The sequence below is a fragment of the Rhipicephalus sanguineus genome, chromosome 4 (genome assembly GCF_013339695.2).
Source record: "Rhipicephalus sanguineus isolate Rsan-2018 chromosome 4, BIME_Rsan_1.4, whole genome shotgun sequence".
NCBI lineage: Eukaryota > Metazoa > Arthropoda > Arachnida > Ixodida > Ixodidae > Rhipicephalus > Rhipicephalus sanguineus.
Window position 1 is genome coordinate 1,543,751 of NC_051179.1, and position 19,623 is coordinate 1,563,373.

General features: G+C 47.4%; 1 protein-coding gene across 1 annotated transcript in view; it reads left to right on the forward strand.

The window, feature by feature from the left end:
* Positions 1–19,044, forward strand: part of LOC125758189 (kinesin-like protein KIF12) — a 258,592-nt gene extending 239,548 nt beyond the window's left edge. The window contains exons 5-6 of the mRNA XM_049415047.1: positions 18,906–18,975; positions 19,039–19,044. Of these exons, the coding sequence (XP_049271004.1) occupies positions 18,906–18,975; positions 19,039–19,044 (76 nt within the window). The remainder of the gene's footprint in view (positions 1–18,905; positions 18,976–19,038) is intronic.
* The last annotated feature ends 579 nt before the right edge of the window (positions 19,045–19,623 follow it).

A 19,623-nucleotide genomic window follows, 5' to 3' on the forward strand; every position in this document is an offset into this window, starting at 1 on the left:
GTGCCGAGGCAATATGGTGGTTACAGTGCTCGGTTGTTGGCCTAAAAGTCGTGGGTTCTGTCCCATATGCAATGGTCACATTTTATTGGGGTCTGTGCACTTACATTTAGGTGCATCTTAAAGAACCCTAGGTGGTAGACTTTTCCTGTGCCCTCCATTACGGCATGCCTTATATAGTGGTTCTGGCATGTAAAATCCAGGATATTATTATTATCATCCAGTGCCTGCATTAGCTACTGCAGTGTCTCAACAGCTATGGTGTTGTAGTGCAACATCATGGGCTACGCGAATGAATACAATTGCACTGTACAGGCTATTTTTGGACACACAAAGTGCCATCGAAATGAAACGGTTCAGCGTGGCCACTTATGCAAAAAAAAGATTTCGAACGCCATCACTGGCTGACAAGTCCTTGGCTGCAGTAATTGCCATGGCCGATGACAAACAAAAATGCAAAATTCTGATAATGTTACTTTCTGCATATTCTATATTTTAATAGCAGTAACATCTCTTATAACAACAACAAATTTAGCCCTATTTTAAAGGCGGTGAGCACACGAAGACAAGGACAGTGAACAGAAAATGTCACTATACCAACTAGCTTGGACCCAGCCTCTAATTCAATTTAGTCCTACATACAGCATGAACAACCAACTAAAATGCTGGCACAACCACAGAATAAAGAAATGTGAAGGACAAGAATCAACTAATGCTTCAGCCAAAAGCCCATGATGTTGCATTAAGAGCGGGGCTGCTGATCAAATAAGGCATGAAAATTGAGGACATCAATAAATTACTAATAAGAAAATTATTGACCGAATCTCATATCAGTAGAGGATGCTAAATTTAATTCTGAAGCTTTTTCAGTTGCCTCCTAGCTGATGATCTGCTTTCCCTTCGTTTTCGTAAGACTCTATTTATATGCCTTATGTGAAGCAGCAGCCTCGCTCGACAGAACTGTCGGAGGAAATCTGAGTGACAGCTGCTAGAGCAAAACAGTGCTTGCGAAAGAGTGTCACACAGTTTTTCCTCCAACACATGAACCACACTAGGAAGATGAGCTACAACACCAATGTGTTCTAGAAAATCTTTTTCTAGGCTCTTTAACGCTTCAAAAAGACGTTCGGAAGGCTGTGCCAGGTCGGCAAAGAGTCCCCCTGGCTTACCATGAGCCTGGAGCATGGCCATAAACTGATGGGAGCCTACTAGTGCCTCCTCCTCATGTCTTATAAAACGCCTGCAAACACACTCGACAGGACGTTTCTTAAGAAATTGCTGCATGAGGTGACACGTAAAGCAGTAGAGTGCATTCTGCTCTTCCATGTCTAGGAGGTCACCACCTGTCACGTATCTCGGGAGCGCTTGCAAAGCGGAATGGAATTGGGAGAGTGAGAGAGGCGGGAGACCGTGACGTCACGACAAACACGCTTTATAAGACACACCACTGCAAACAAAAAGTTAACACACTACAAATTTACAATCAGAAGCAACATATGCGAAAACGCCAAGCGTTACAAAAGAACACAGCAACCACACTAAGCTCAGCTTTACTGGCCCGAAAGTCTGGCCACTATGGCGTCTCGGTCTAGCTACGCGAATGGAACGTTCTTACTTCGCGTGAGTCCGTCGCCTTGCTTCCTGGCCAAAGTCGACGCTCAGTCCCGTCGACGCTGCTCCTCGACGTCTGAGAGTCGCCGTCGTCGAAGCTGCCGCCTCGCTAGTCGTCCTCGTCGCTGACCCTTCGGTCTTCGAGAACGTCGTCTCGTCCAGTTAGGCCTAACCCTCGGCCTATCCTCTTGGAGCCACCGGGTCGATCTGTCGACGTGGCTCTCCGGTGATTGTAGGTGGATTGCCGTCTCGTCGAGCTGTGGTAGTGCCGTAGGTGCCCTGCGAACTGCTGGATGAGGCTGCTGCAAGCTCGGGGAGCCTCACTTGGATGACGCCAAGGTCGACGGCCACCCTCCCGAGCCTCTCGTGCCGCTGCCCCCAGAACGGGGCCCTGCTGTTCCCGTCGCGGACGCGACGCTGGCTTGCACCACCTTGCTCCTCGACGACTCCACCGAACAATGACTGCTTGATCCTCTGGGGTTCCGCACCTCAGTTCGGGTCGCGTGGCACGCGCCTTCCTCCGGCCAATGGCTTGCGTCGACGTGGCGGGGGTGCACACCATCGGGTATTTTTCCATTCCCCGCACACCATCGACGCCTTGTGCTGTCCGGCGCGCGCCCCGTGCCCCTTTACTCATGACACCACCTGATGTGTCGCAGTAACTTGGCACCTCTGACTCTTCAGCAATGAGTGGCGGTCCTGCTGCAGAACCGCCACCCATTACCGTTGCCAGTAAATAGGTGTCACCGATTTCCCAGTTCCCACGAGACATCAGATTACTTAGCTTCCCAAAAGAAATGTGTTTCAGAGCAGCAACGAACTGAAACACGTTTGGATGTTCATTACAGCCATGCTTCCTTCTTACAGCGCCAAAAAGATTCTCGAGAGGGTCCTGCTGCAAATGGCGTGTGAGGAGAAAAGTGAAGCCAACATTTTGGGAGAGGTCTTCCCACAGCAAGAGGACAGCCTGGATAGTGACAAGCCAGCCACGAATTGTGTGAGGCTGTCTGGGGCTGTCAAACCTCCAGCATTTGATCCATTTGAGTGCCTCCTGCAAGAACTCCACATGACCAGACTCGGCACTGATGGCAAAGTTCATCTTGCCAGGACTGGCAGTGAGGTTCTTGCTGTTGAGACAGTCAAATAGTTTATCAATTCTCTCAACAAACTATGCTGTAGACTTGGCAGTCCCATCCATTTTCCCCAGAGCAATCATGACTGACAGTGCCACTGGCACTGTTTCACTCAGTGCTTCAGTGGCAAATTTTACCCTCATACCGTTGAAAGCCCTCTTATAAATGTGATCGTCTGTTAATTTCTTTGCCAATTTCATGCCAATTGAGTCAGAGGTTTCGTATAACTCCACAATGTATTTCCTTTCAATAGTGTCTGTGCCAATGAAAAGTTTGTGAGGGGCACGCAGGTTATTTCTGGTGCACTTTATGAGGTGCGGAGTGTCAAACAGAAAATAAACTTTGTGACCACCCACTTCAAAGAATGGTTCACCTGGAGTTACGTTTAGCTGCTCTGAAAGCGTGACGTTACTTGTCCCCTGATCACACACCACTGCCTTAATAAACAGCTGAATTGTGCTTAGCTGTTCGACGAAGGCCGCTAGCAGCTTCCTGATGTCAGGAGCATACAACTTAGTTTGTGCCACAGCAAACGCCAAAGGCTGCACCCATGGCTTAGAAATTCCAGAAAGGAGGACAACAAAGGCTTGGTTTGCCACACTAGGAGTCCTTTCAGTGCCGTTGTCTGAAAAGCCCAGGACAATATCGTTTTTGGTGTCATACTGCAGTTTTGCCGCAGAGACATTTCATCAAACATGATGACACAGGCCCGATCCTCTAAAGACCAATCAGTAGTTGCTTCCTTAAGTACATCAAGTACTTTAGGAATAATTCCGGTTGTCATCGGCACTTCAGACAGCCACTTCCTGAGAGACCTCGAGGTTGGCAAAGCAAGAACTTTGGAAAGGTGCCTGTACGCCGCTGGGCTATGAAAGAATGTGCTCAGGGCAAACTCTTTCATTTCCAGTGGCCACCTCCTTCCCTTCATTTTGCGGCCATGGAGCATGACCTGACTATTCAAGAGCTGGTAAAACTCAGGTGTCAGGCACGTCCTCAGCGCTTCCATGGCATCCCTCTTCGTAACCTTACGATTACGAGGACTCTTATGCCTACGTAACCGTGACAAAACTTTCCTATACCTACGAGCGTCAGCTTTATACCTCTTCACTATTCTGCCCGTTTTCGGCGTAAAAAGCTTCTTCCTCCCACGTCCTGAAGGAGTACCTGCAAGAGTGAAATATCATTATTGTAACATGCCTCTTTATTGCACCCAAAGCATACTTTATTTGTTAAATAACTGCGCTGTTGGGCGTCTGCCAGCACTTGTCAGATCAAGTGAATGCGACAAGGTGTAACATATTACCGCGTAAATCAGTTGTGAACTTATGTGTTTAACTACGACTGCCTGTCTACGATTTCCATCTGTCTCGCGTTCCCGTGTGCCACTGTCGGACCACCTGAGTGGTTCCAAAGAGTCATTATTATTATTTTTTTGGCGCCACCATGCCCTATGGCATAAATTAAACAAAAAGATACAACTCGGTTTCCTAGACGAATTCCGCGAGCGGTCATTGCAATTCGTGAATCGTGTATTCATTTGAAATCAACACACTGTTGACGAGCGCAAGGTGAGGTTCTAATATTTAAAGATTGCGCGAGGCAGTATGCACTTAGCAAAGTAAGGTATGTTGATTAGACAGCGTGTGCGTCGCTCGTACCGCAGGTAACAAAAGATACGCTTTTATCACCATTCGATGACACTTACGGTAAATGTTGTATTTTACAAACGCCGGTTTTATTTTCGCGTGTGGCCTGCCTCACATGTGACTACACTGTGGATATGGATAGTCATGCCCGGGACCAATACGAAATTACTTTTTTAAGGCCATAGCAACTAAGTGCGGTCGGCAAGTGCAAGAGTGTTCATAAATTCTCAAGCAAAAAACTATCTCTGGAAATACGATGCGTCTTGCTGATATCAGTACATTAAAACATTAAAAGTATTCGTTGAATAAACATGAATTCGCGGTTAGATGGACGGCATCTACATCTTTAGCCTACATCTACCCTCGCGTTGCAGTGGCCACTGTTGCTGAAGGTTTAAAGAAGTCGGTTTTGTTAAGTCTGAGCATGGTTGTAGAAATTCTATAGGAAAAAAAAAAACGTGTCGTATAAGTATTCCTTACATTCATTGCGTATCTCACAGGCTAGGTAAGATTTGTGCCGCTGTGCAGAGAAAGAATGAGCGAGTATTAGACAAGGTGCGGTCCGGCATTTCTTTTGTAAAACACACCAACAAATTCACAGATTGCAGTATACAGGTGTGGTGTATAAGGTTCTTTTTAGCTGCGGCCGCTTCCACGTAGGACAGACGGGCCGGTGTGTTAGATATTATTGGAACATAAGAGATCGCTAACCGGAGGCTCACCTCCTAATCTTTCTTTACATTGCCAAGAATGTCAGTGCACGTCGAAGTTGGATGCATGCGCAGTTTTGTACCGGCACAGGAATGAAGAAACGCGTTCAGTGATTGAGGCATGACGTATCGATAGCAGTGATAGCGCATGCGCGAGTTAATCGTCGATTAACTTCCATAGGCTTCCCAAGCAACGCTTAGCGGCGCTGCTGCTCTTGACAGGCAACGCCATCTCTGGCAGAAAAAGAGAAACTGGGGCGTGATCAGCGAGCGCTTTCCCTTCTCGCCACCGCGTTGCCGCTCGCTTCCGTGCACGTGCAGAGCTCTCGCGGTGCACTTGCGGCGTCTCACAATGTACCGCGTGCAGTGCGGCTTCAAAAGGATCTTCAAGCTTGACTGGCACTTCCGCAAAGCGAACTTGATAAAATGAGGAAAGCTCGTCAATCACGTTAACGGTGAAGAGCAGACGATCGACGACAACCACGCCCGACTCAAAGCGAAATGCATTTCCCAAGTCGCGATTACATCGTGTAGGACGTATACCTCGAGGTAAGTCTCATTCTGTCACGTTAAAGATGAATAATGGTCCACATGCACTCCGAAATGAAGCCGTACACGCTATCCATGTTCTGCGGCGTGGACTACGAATCATGATTGTTGTTTTGATATGGCATGCTTACAGTAGCAGCCGTGTACATTCGTGAACAAACGTTTGCGGCGTGCGAAAAAAAGATTATACGGCCATGGCACTGCTTCCTGAGAAGGTTAGAGTCAAGTCCTCCGTGCCGCTGGAGAATCACCCGCCGATTAAGACGCGAGGCAGCTAGCTGAGCTTCAACCACTGTGAAGCAAGATGAACTGCTCGCCTCGTTTTTTCGGCTCTCGCGTCATGCTTGCAGTCTCTTTTTATGATACCGACTTGACAGGCGTATAAAACCTGTTGCGTGAACGCGGCTAGAAAATCGCACAAAGTCAGAAGGTGGTTAATTCAAGGTTGCAATTGCAAGGCATGTATGAAGTGCCAGTTATATTTAGCGGCTTAAATATATATCACCCCAATAAAGTGACAAAAACAAAGCAAACCTGCAGAACGATGTCAAAGCTTGCTGAAAATTCACAGACGTCCGTTCCGGCGTGATAAAGCAGCCTTCCCGACGCGTGAAATGCAGGCGCCGAACTTCTGACAATGTGCGGAGTTCAGTTGAATTCAACCAACCGCGCAACGCTAACGGTATAACGCGAATGTGAACGTTCAACAACGACGGGTAGGTCTCACGAGCACGGGGAATCAAAACACAAAGTTGCTTCACCTACAACCGTAACTGGACTTTAACAATGCGAGAAGACAGCGAGTAATCATTACTGTAGTCGCTGCGTGCATGCGCCCCGTTACTTACCGATTCCGGTAGTCGGAACGAACGAAAGCGATGAACTCAGACAGCCAAAATAGAAGGCGAGACAACGCTGTCAGCTATCCACGCTTGCCGCCTTTATTTCTCGTGCGACACGCCCGGGAACCGATACAGTTTAACACGTGAATCGTGTGCCTTGTCTGCACTGTTGTGGCTGGCCACTAAACCACAATACTTCGGACCACGCTTGCGCTTCCGCGGGGTCGCTTCTGCCATCGTGGAAATGCGCAGCTTCGCACAGCAAGCCTCTCGGTTCAACGTGCCGAGCTGACGGCCCCACAGTTACCCGCGCCGAGAGAAGAACGCGAGCGCACGTGCGCTACCGCTACCGTTAAAGGGGCTGAGTCGGCCGCGCGACGGTTCAGTTTTTCCGACAGAGCCGCAGCGCGGCTGGCGCGGCGCTGTCGTCGCGCCGCAAACTTGAGCTTGGGTTCCCTATAAGAAGAAATCAAAAACCAGTCATAACAGTTATGTCATGCAAACCCCCGCGCGTGCCGGATTGATAGGTTCACCTATTGCACGGGCATGCGCAGATAAGATTTCGTTTCATTTTTTTTTTTCATTTTTCGCCGTTGTGCGCTTTTTGCAGTTATTAGTCGGCGTCTGTGGTGTCTTCACTTCTTCCTTGTGTGTGTTTGCATGCCCTGTCTTTTAAAATGAATTCGGTGTTCCAGCTCATATTTAATACATCTTGATGATATCGGTACGCGATAATACGCATGCTGCTTAACTGCTACATCCGATGCATATCCGCTCGGTAATACCGACACTGCACTGTTAATCCTTTCGCAGTTCATGTGTAGAGATACTTGCAGATGCGTCCGGATGTGTGCAGTATTTATGGCTAAAGAATAATCAAGAAGCGATGACGTGTTCTTTTCGTTTCGTGGTCCCACCGATATCATGGCGCCAACGAGCAGCAGGCGAGCGAACAGCCGGCTCGCTCGGCGTACACACTTTTCCCATAGTGCTCCGCGCGCCCGCGGGGCACTCTGGGATTGCTTGAAAAAGGTCTATTGTTGATAAATCCTGATCATTTCATGGTATTAAAACTTCAGAGCTCTGCATGAAATCTCTTGGAAGTCAGCACAAATAGCACTGCAATATTTTTGTAAAATAACGTAACTGAAACGAAACATTTCAAGTACGTACACATAGTGCTCGCGGTAATTAATACATCTTCATATAAAATACTGGCATCTCTCGGAATCTTGTAATTTCACCGATTGTTAAGATATTCCCTGACTCCACAAAATTACCGGACTTTACGATGTAATTTCACAGTATAGGGTGGTTGGTAATGTTTGGTGGTATCTGCCCTCTCCCCTCGCGGCCAGAAAACTCAACATGCAGAATTAATAGCTGAATTGAATCTACATATGTGTATAGTTGCGTATATAAACTTTTCATTTTCGACAATGTAATTATTTATACTGCATTCCTGCCACAATACGTGGCAGCTTCAGCTTCCGCGCACTCAAAGACGTCACCATCTGGGTCAGTACATCAAGCTAGCTCTTGTGCAGTCTGCCACCTTACATGATTTTGTATACTGCCACGTATTTGCACTAAGCAAAAGTTTGCTGTAAGGCACATGCTTTAATGCTAAAACAAGGCACTGTGAGCATGCCCTCGCGGCAGGGCAAGACCGGTCGCAACGGGCAAAGCAATTGCACGAATGGTGGTTAGGCATGAACAATATTATCAGCACAATCAAGTTCTAGGCGGCAAGTGGAATTATACTTGCTCATTACAATTAGCTTAACAGAATAATCTCTGGTGGGAATGTAGTTATTGACCATTCGATATCTTTTTTTTTTACACAGCTCTCACCCACCTGCCCCAATGACCACTAAAATTAACAGAGGTAACATAAGTATATATCTCGAGCACCTGCCGTCATTCTTTTTTCCGAAAGACAGCAAAAATGATGTCTTGACGCACGCGTGGCGCTAATTATGAGATTTTTGCCAAAATGTAGCAAGATGTAGCAGGTTTCACCTCTTTGCGCAGTTTGGCGCAACTGCTGCAGCTATCACATCACTGGGGTCACGATCAACTTGTGAGACAGTAATTATTAAAGGAAAATCTAGGAAATGTTTAACAAATAGAAATTCATACATAATAGATGATGCAAGAGTCTAGTAGTAGTATATCCATCTTCACATTTATTGCACTGTTGTCACAACATTAATGAGGAGCTCATATTGACCTACTGGTGACATTTCACTGAGCAACTTCATTTACTACAAGTGCACTGCTGTACGTAGGGGATGCAAACTTACGTTTGATGCCAAGGCGACGTCCCGTGGGAGTACCGTGACACGGAGTACCTGCAAAACGCAGATTGGGCATCATGGTGAAAAGGTTTCTTAGAAACATGTTTTGAACCTACGCTTAATCTACGTGTCTCTCAAACTGTGGGAATAACAGTCCAGTTTGGCTGCACTAGCTGCATCTAATACTGTGCTGATGTTGAGCATTGTCGGTGACGTGCAGTGACAAATATACTGTCATTTCAAAAGAAAGAAAAATGGAGGATGCAACATCAGGGCTAATAGCCATCTGTAGATACCCACTTTGTTTGTCTTTTCAAGGAATATATGGCTGAATTTGCACGCACACGAAGGCTTTGAATTTGGATCGCGCAGTGGGTTGTTTTGTGGATGCCGACTGGTAAAGTCCCAAATGTGTGCTTATTAGGGGCGTGCAAATAGAGAATTTCAGACCTGAATCGAGTACGAATTGAATACAATTGGAATAGTAAGGCAATCATTTTTAAAGCAACCACAGAATGGTAATGTAACCATTTTCAAAACAGCCCAAGAATTGCACACTTTATTTGAAACCAATATTCACTAGCTTTAACAAAGGAACAGTGCTATTCCTTTATTTGAGAAAACAATACCACAATTTTCTAAACTGAGGCAAGCTCGCCTAAAGCATGCAACTAGAGCCTTAGAAATATTTTGTAACTGCATGTTCAAATACTATAGGAATGACTATAGTATTCAAGGTGGTGCTTTATCAACAGTTTTTAAATAAAAACTTATGTATAAACACTATACAACATCATGACGATAGTGCAAAATCATGGTGCATGAGTCACCATCATCAAGAAGGTCATGATGAAGATAGCGTATTGACGACCCTGTCGCTTCGACAACACTGCAGTTTTAAGCAAAAGTGCCTTTATTCTGCAATCGATATAGCACCAATAGTCCCGTAAAACCTTTTACTGCATGCATCTTAGTTATTCGATGATTAAAACAAGAAACGTTAGCCCTCTCTGTCCCAACGATTGTTTCCTTTGAGGTTTTTTTCATCGGTGCTTATTAACCAAAAAATGTTCAAGAAACTGTTTGCCATTTGTAACATTCACTGCGTGACTCGAGTACCGAATTGTATGAAATGCTATCAGATTCGTTATTTGAAATTTTAGAATATTCACACAGCCCTAATGCTTATGCTCGGTGATGTGCTGCAATATACTCACCTCTGCATAACCCCGACGGCCCTGGTTGAGGGTCGGGCTCCTGCAGGGGGCCGGGACTGCCAGCGTCGCCTGGAACGTGTTATACAGGTCACCTATTAAGCCACCATTTCTCGGAAACACCTGTTGCGTAAACTGCAGCAAGCAAGGGCGAATGCGACTGACAAACGCAAAATATGCTTCTGAATGAGGATGGACACTTGAGCTGGCTGGTACGCGTTCATCTCTGCTTGATGCTGCGCAGACAAGAAGAAGACGAAGTGCCTGTCATGTACTTCTTAATTTTTCATCCTCGTCCCGTGTGCACAGCATCGACCTGAGATGTATGCTTCGAAAGCTGCCAGAATAAGAGAACAGTTCAGCTGTGTGACGTGCATCTGTAGCGTGCCGATATTCAGTGTTTTTTTTTTTTTGAGGTTTAGAACAAAAATGACAGAAACAGAAATGGACGGTGCTACGCAGGGCCAACCATTAAAGTCCCCAACGCATGCTTATGCTCGGTGATGTGCTGGAACAGTGCACCCACCTCTGCATAACCCTGAAGGGCCTTCCTGAGGGTCGGGCTCCTGTAGGGGGCCGGGACTGCCAGCGCCGCCTGGAAGGTGTTATACAGAAGGTCACTTATTAAGCCACCATTTCTCGGAAACACCTGTTGCGTAAACTGCAGCAAGCAAGGTGAATGTGACCAACAAGCGCAAAATGTGCTTCTAAGGTTGCTAGAATAAAAGAACAAGTCACCTGCTTAAATACTTTCTGTTTAAATACTTGGAGAAATGCTATGTGCAATTAGAGCACATGCTAGTTAGGATCTGAATGTCGATTGCTAACATTTATAACAGGCTGTTGCTTTTTTAAATGCCTGTGCTGTAACATTTACGCATTTTACAACTGTTACACAATGAAGCTCATAAATGCAGCCTACCTCGATTATGTTCACGTAATTCTGGGACGGGATGGACTTGCCCAGGGGAAACTCGGCCTCCTGAAAAAAATTGAAGGACTATTTAGGAAGAGGGAAATGTATGCCTACAGCCTCTAAAGTGAGCAGTGCATCCCAAACACACAGGGAATGCCAATAATATACCCCTGTCACAGGAAGCCATGTTTTTGCTTCCTGCTGATGAAAAGCAGTCATGAGAAAGAGCACCGACACAAAATTTTGCAGGCGAGATAACTTGTGGGATAGATTTGTTTGGACTCACATGCATCATCTACGAAATATGTAGCCTAGAACATATTAGAGTATTCATGCAAGTTATGGAAGTATGGTACAAGTCTCACCCTACTGCTTCTCCTCTCCTGCTGGTGGTGCTTTTGTCACTCCCAAATCCAACAAAGGCACCACAACATCACACATGCTTTTCGAAAAATGACTATGGGGTCATGACCCCTGATTGTTGCCTCTCAGCCTAGGCATTGTTAAAGATGAAACTGTTCTTCAATGAAGGCACTGTCACTGGGAGCTGTCTAAGAACAATGAGCGGGAAAAGGATGAGTGGCACATGGTATGATGATCATGATTTATGGTGTTTTATGGCACAAGGGCCATTTGATGGCCAAAGAGGGCCAAGACAAGAGTGGTGTGTGGTAAGACTGTATCATAGTTCCGTACTGCATTTCGGTAACCTGCTAAGAGACTATTTGAAATCAATTGTAAGGTGGGATGGGAAACATGCCTGAGGTATGAACCACCACCAGTTTGCGTTGGCTGCCAGGCAGACCTTTTCAAGGGAAAGAGGCACAGACTTGCACAGGAGTACAGATGCTGAGGTCCATACATCCACAGCATTTTTTGGGGGGCCACCCAAAACCTCCCTGCCTTTTCTACATTCCTTCTCTCTCTCTCTCTCTTGGGGGTCACGCATATTTGCAACATCTGGGGGTAATAGTTGTCAAAGCAGTTGACAACTCTTTTCAAACCTCTACACATAGCTGGCTAGGTGGGCTAGCTAGGTATAGACTTTTTTTTAAGGGCGAGGAGGATCCCCTACTTTCTGGGCTGTTGTGGGGGAGTACAAAAGCACGGGAGAGGTCACAGCCTCTGGCAGAGCAAGCTTTTTTAAGGGCGAGGAGGATCCCTTACTTTCTGGGCTGTTGTGGGGGAGTACAAAAGCACGGGAGAGGTCACAGCCTCTGGCAGAGCAATTTTCGGGGGCCACGCTCTTTGAAACCGGAAGTGTGACTGGGCGCACTAAAATCGACTCTAAATAATTAATCGTCGCGCGCTCGAGCAAACGAGCTTTCTTGTCGTGATAATTGGTTCGTTAGCTACTTCTTGCAAAAAAAGAAAAAAAGAACATGAAATGTTTTCAAGTCATCCCTTAACTTGGTACGATTTTGTCTCCGCTCGCAACACCTCTTTGACACCTGTTTTCCCACGGGGGACGTGGAGCGGTTGGACGCGTGCGCGATTTCTGTTTGCCCTTCGCTCGACCTGGTAGTGCCGCCAAAATGAGACGTGCGAACAACCAAAGATCGTACATTTTAGCTTTCTAACCCAGTTTTGAAGATGTAAGATAAACTTCTGTCTCTCTCTCTCTCTCTCTCTCTCTCTATATATATATATATATATATATATATATATATATATATATATATATATATATATATATATATATATATATATATATATACGTATATATATGTATATATATATATATTTTTTCGTTTATAAATCTCAGCTTCATCGCGTTATTCATATCGACCCTTTTTACTGCACAGAGAAAGCTGTGCTATATATTTTGCAATGGCTGCTAAGGCTCGAATAGTCTAAAATAAAAAGAAATATTAAACCTGGTAGTCTCGCTTACCTTCTCATTCAGGCACTTCAGCTGGCGCCTCCATGGACGGGACGGCTGACCACGTAAGTCTAGTTCTCGCCAGGTCCATGAAGTCGCCGTCTTTGAAGTGCGCCGAGCAGATTCGGTAGTTGTGAATCTTCTCCCTGGGCAAGATCATCAGCTCCGGCCTCCTCGCGAAGCGCAAGAACGCTTCCATCCTGCAGAAAAGCAAGTCAAAACCACAAATTCCAATGAAACTGCGCAGTCGGACAATGCAAAAAGGAACAAGTTTCATCGCCGCTGCGCAGTACAATGTATGAGTAGTCGTGCATCGACCCAGTGTCTCAGAAACGCGTTTTTAATCTATGATGTGTCTCAGAAACGCGTTTTTATACTATGAAACGCGATTAGCATAAGGCACACTAAGAACTCCCATCCAATCACTCAGTTACATCTGATACGCAAAAGTGAAACTATGTGCGTGTTTCAGGTGCTGTATGTCTGCTGCTTCTTGGTATTAACGATCGATATGACTGCAATATCGTGCTCTTCTAAAGTCAGGTTTACATACATTGACTGCTCCTTCACTGCAAAATGTGTGGCTGTGCAAAGCATTTGGCACAAATGAAAAGGAAAGGTTGAAACTGCATACTCACCGGTTGTCTTTTGGGACGCGGTAGTACCTGACGCCGCTACTCGACCTGGAACGATTTGCGCACCAATCGACAAAACATGAAGCGTGTGAGGAGCGCGACATCGCGGTGCAAGGTGACGAGCACAACTGACGAAAAACCAACGTACCGCTTAGGCTCGTTGGGATAGTTGAGGGCAGGCTTACGTGAGTAACCGGCTTGACCAGCTTGATGACAGCTTCGAGAAGTCTCAAAAGCGAACATTGTCCAGTCAACCTCAACAGGAAACTTGGAAGGTGTCCCCCAAGCCTCCACGGCCATCCAGGGGCGCCAGCGCTCAAAACTCTCTTCATGCTACAACGGAACACGAAACTATTGATGCTTCCCACGCTTTCGGCTTACGAGGAATTTAGAATAGCCTGCCTGCACCACCTGCACGGCCATCCAGGGGTGCCAGCGCTCAAAACTCGCTTCATGCCACAACGGAACACGGAACTATCGATGCTTCCCACGCTTTCGGCTTTCGCTTACGAGGAATTCGAACGATTCAAATCTAGCAGCCGGCGCGAACGCGCGGGGGCGCGGGGCGCACGGCTTTGCCGGCACGGCGGCAGGCTGCCATTGGCTGCTTTCATTTTCACTCGCCATCGACTAGAGCGCCAATTTCGCCTTCAGTTATCGCACTTCTGGTTGGAGGCTCAGTTAGGCTCAGATTCAAGATGGTGGCGATGACGTAACGATGACGTAATTCTTTGGGATGCCTGAGCGGCAGTGTTTCCGGACAGCGCGTCGTGCCGCCCCGGTAGCCCAGCCGCGATTTTTCTCGCGGCGCGGCGCGTGAGCGCGGAACGCGGTGTTGCACCGCGTTCCGGAACGAGGTGAGGCAGGCGCGCGTCGCAGAGTTATTTTAAAGACCATAGCCTTTCTTGGGGAACATAAACGCAGAAATTTTGGTCTGCCTTTCTGTCTGTCTTTCTGTTTGTCGGCACGTCACTCGATTCAGCCACCCGGCGAAAGTTGAACCACTTGCCCAAGGGCCAGCCATCTTGAACGGCTGACTAGGTTCATACTTGTGTATATTGTTGATCAAAAAGCAAACATTATGCATATCTGAGGCGCAACATCACTAGGTAAGTATTAGGTGGTCTGTTCCTTTAATAGAAAATACATTGATACGCAATTCTAGAGACCCTAGTTTTCTTAAGCTGCACTGAAAATGCGACTGCGCTGAAACTTGCCTTCCTCCGTGCCCTCTGCACGAGCTCATTGTTGTGTTTCGGTTTCGGTTCAGTATTGCACTGTACGAATGCCATGGGGCGCCGCTCTGGCATTCCTGTTTTACCCAGGCGACGTGTAAATAAAAGAGTGTGTGAAGAGTACTAGTTGAGTGCGGACGTTTCTTCTGCTTCGGCGCTTCGCGCCAAACCGCGTGTTCGGGCTGGCTGGCGTCCCTGCCGGTCGCGTTCGTCACCGCCGGTCTTCGCCTGCCGCTGCGCCGGGACTACCAGCCCGCAACACAGCACTCATGTTTCCCGACGTATTGCCAGATGGCGTCCATATCTCACGCAGCGCCTCTTCTATCGTGTTTAGACGACATTTGCAGCGAAGCACGCATATACGCGGCCAATTTTTTAGTTTGGATTAGCGTGATGATATGAGCGAGGCCGACGCTTTTACGACGCTGGGGCTAAGGTCGCCACCTCGCGGTGTGTTAATTCATTGACTTCTATTGAACTTCTATTAAAAACGCGCCGAATGGGACGGACGTGTAACGCGTTGCAGGTGCTAATCGCGGAGGCCACAGTAATGACGAATTACTTTATCGCTCCCAGAAGGCAACACCACCCCGCCGATCGGGAGAGTGGTAGATATAAAAGGCGCGTTTGTAATCCCTCTATAGTCTGTGACCGTGGCGCAGTGGATAGCGTGTCGGGCATCTGTTGTTGCGGACCGAGCGGTCGTGGGTTCGATGCCCGTTGACATAACTTTTTTTCTTGCCATCTCATCCTGTATATTTTTTCGACGTCATTTCCGTAACGGAAATACGTCGCTGAGGTCTTGGTGGACCCCGGCATAAAACACTTTCGTGTTAAAAAAGTCACAGTTTCATCGCTAGGGCGAAGCAATGAATGCGATAGCAACACATTGTAGTGTTACACGAAGTGAGGCTGGCAGCGAACTGTTTTACAGCGAAAGCTGTTATGAGATCATTTCACCGGCCGTTTTTGGTGCCGTAGTTGTCCGCCGCCGCCGCCGCCGGTGTCCGTAACCAGTATCGCTCAAAATAAGAAAAAAAAACGAAATAGGAAAAAAATTCCAGGATGGAACGAGGTTCGAACCTGGGCCCTCTGCGTGGGAGCCCAGTATTCAACCTCTGAGCCATGCCGGTGCTTGAAACTGCTTTGCAAAAAGTTCCTATACAGGCTTTATGTCGGGAAGGAACCACATTAGCATATGCAATATAGCGTGGTAGAAGAGTAAAATACGCACCAAGCGTCGCACAACGCGAATTCTGTAACCAGGCGTCACACAATGCGAATTGCGCAACGAGTAGGTTGTTGAATGCTTCCAACCCATTACAAAGGACTCTGCGATAATTCTTCATCGTCATCAGGCACAGCATCAACAAAGTGCGCATAATGCCTTACATGCATATAGCAGGTACCAACGTTCTCCGTAGAATGACCAAAAATGGCACAGTGCCTGCTGCCCTACTTCTCAAAAATTACAATGATTTATAGCGTAGTGGGTTCCTCGCAAGCGCACTTGTATTGGTTGCCAAGGAAGCCCATAAGCGCATGATCCATTTCCTTGGGGTCTCAGTAAAGTTCTTCGCCTCCCCCCCCGTCTCTCTCCCACGTCAACCTATGTTATACAGCATGACGGGAGAGGGAAATAACGACCGGGCGTCACCCAATGCAGATTACATAACTGGTGGGCCGTTTAAAGATTCCAACCCATTACAAAGGGCTGAGCCTTAATTCTTCATCGTCATCAGTCGTCGCGTCAACAAAGTGCACATAATGCCTTACAGACGTGTAGCTGGTGCCTCGCTTCTCCGCAGAATGACGAATAATGGCTTAGTAGGTGCTTCCCAACTTCACAAAAATTGTGATTTTTGGCGTAGTGGGTACCTTTCTAGTGTACTTGTATTGTAGCCCCAAGTGAGCTTAACGGGCTCTAGAAACGCCGCTCTTCCAGCTTTCGCTGTGACTGTGCTGCGGTTTCAGCGCAGGCCTGGCGTTTTGTTAATCCGATCTCGCGTAACTACAAAACGCTGGTGTAAGAGAATACGGCTGCTCCAGGGAAAAATGCTTTCCGCATAGTCACTTCGCGTTGAGAGCGCAGCACGTAGAAGGGTATACGAGCCGCGCGCTGTGATGGCTTTCGAGATAGCGCGCGTGCCAGCGATCACGACCGCGCCCTGAGATCCAAAGTTGAAAGTAGCCGCTGCTCGAAGCACACAGGTCGTTTCCTGTGTGCTTCGACGGCAGGCCTCCCGAGCGGGGTGATGTTATCGCATGGATCCTCCGAGCGACGGAAACGGGCCGGCTCGTTTGATCTCTGGTTCAACCGCGTTCGTCGCCCCCGCTCGCGCGCTTTTACCAGCGGTAGAACAACAATGCGTGGGGGTATTTTATCAATTTGGACTTAATACCGGAAGGACAGGACGGCGACGGCAAAAATCCATCGAGACTGTCCATATAATTGCTATCGCAATAAAAATAAATGCCCTGCGTGACAGCTGCTGTGCGGAACCTGCTCGGAGCCTGCTTCGCAAACACACGCATTTTATTTCAACGTTTAACGTGCTCCGTGCTCGTTAACGCTATTGTCCCTGTAGTTTGATAATTGATGAGCATCTTAGGCCACAAATGTTAATAATTTAACTGTTCAAGCGAGCACCGAGTTCGGTCTCAGGCGCCCGCCATATCCACGGGAGCGAGCGGCGTGTCGTCTCCTATCGCTGCTCCTTGGACCCCTCGAGAGGGCGCGCGTGTAGTTGTCGCCACCTTTAAAAAATAGAGGGACCTTCATCGCGCCCTGCCTCGCTGATAACGTTTTATTTTAATATCATCGACTCCATCCAGACGGCGCCAGCTACGACGTTCTTCCTTCCTGGCTGTGGAGCCGTCGCAGCTCCATCTACTTGTATATTCTTGTACATTTACCTACATAAACTATGCTCTGTTGTAGCGGTATTGTTTTGCTGTGATCAAGCGCACATTTTGGAGGTACATGTCGGGACCGATTGCCCTGTAAACGAGTGGAAAAAGCCGCTACACCGTGTGATGCTGCGAAAAATAAAGAAATCAAGCCTAGCATGCAGAGAGAACTCTTTTGCAGTATCCGTCTCTTCCAAAGTGAATGCCGTCTCTGGCCGAGCGAAACTACGAGGTCCGTCGTTCCGTTTGGCGATATTTTCGTCACCATAGGTTTGCCTGCTTGATTTTGTTGTCATATCGCCTGATATTAAGTTGAGCGAGACCGTATTTTGCGATCACCCGTGGCGCATACTATTTACTTGTTGAGAATCAATCCAATCGGTAGGACTAATTGTATTGCTCGCTTCGATGGCCTGGAATCAGCCATCTTGATTTTGAGGGGGGAGGAACGTTTCTCTATGGCAAAAGGGGGAAACGTTACCCCATTTAAAGACGTACATAGGGGATATCTCCGTTTGTTCTTTAAAGGAGCGATGGCCACTCCATTTTTTAGAGTGTAGTAAGCAATGGTGGCAATTCTGGATATACACATTGAGTAAGAAACTGGTGCTTGAACGAATTTCAAGTGTAACGGTGTACTCCATAGCATTGTGGACGTTGCAGGACCTGAGGCTTATGTGAGGTCGAAGGGTTTTTCCATATTCTGCTGAAGCCCTATCTCGGTCTTTGCGCTCTTGTCGAAGTCTACAAACACTAGTCATAGCTCGTCGATGTGTGCGTAATTGCCTAGGCGCATATGAACCTACGACAGCCATGTCGTCATCCAGACTGAAGCGAAGGGCTACGTACACTCCTTCCATGATAAAGCAGCAAGACAGCCGGGCGTTGCAGCTGTGCACGAGTCTGCAGCGAATGCGAGCGGAGTTAAGGCCCGGCCATGCTAGCGGCAAGCCTGTCGTAACGGCGCGCCTGCGTACGGCACCATCCAACGTCGGCAGCACGAGAAGTGTCCAAAGCATCTTCGGGTAAACGTGCAGCGCGGCACAGACAAAGGACGAGAAACGGACGACCGAAATGTTAATATACCAACTCGCCCAGATCGACGTATTAGTGTTCAAAGCGCACGGCACGCTTACTTGACGGCGTTCCGATTAGGCTTGCACTTATAGTTTTCTGCACATATATATGTTGCCCTTCAGCAAAAGAAAGATCATTTGGAAGTAAACGCTATTTTTCTACTCTGTCATTTTATCCAATGTTCTCGCACTGTGACGTATGCGGCCGTGATTCGCTATAATAATTCTGTGCGCCTTTTCCCACTGCAGGTTTGCCAGCACAATCATGGCGTATGGCCAGACTGGTGCCGGCAAGACGTACACGCTAACTGGACCGCCGGTATGTCCTCGCAATCCGCCTTTTTCATTTTTCTGTGCTACCCTCTGCAGTCTTCACTCGCAGGTGTAGAGGGAGTACTGCAAGAGTAAAGCGACTGTATTACTCTCGCCAGAGTTCTTTAACGCCATGGGGGAGTAGTGGAGAGTTAGCCGCGCCGAATTTACTTTTTCCTTGGATGCAGAGCAAAAGAGACCGCGAACTCTGCTACTCAGATAGAGTTCCCAATCCACGTAACTCCCGCCCCGATGTAGCGTGAAGAGGGTCGGGCACTCCCTTTTAAGCAGACGGAGTACAAACTAGCGCGAGCTTCTGGCCGACCCCGCACAGCGACATATAACCGTCTGATAACCATAATCCTCCGAGCGTAGACGCCACAGATGTCACTTTAATGTGCAAGTTAATAGGATAGCTTTCAGTAATAACAAAAGAAAGTGTTTGTGATCGTCAACCTTTGGTTTCTGAAACGCCAATAGAGGCAGCTTCGAAGCCTCGAATATCGGCAAGTTCTAACCTTCTAACAACTCGCCCAATCTTCAACACTTCTAACCTATCGCCAAGTTAGTTTACGACACAAACTAATTGCCACTGCAATAAGGTAGAAGCTAAAGCATTCTTGCAATAAAAAAACAGCCGTTAAAAAAACGTTTC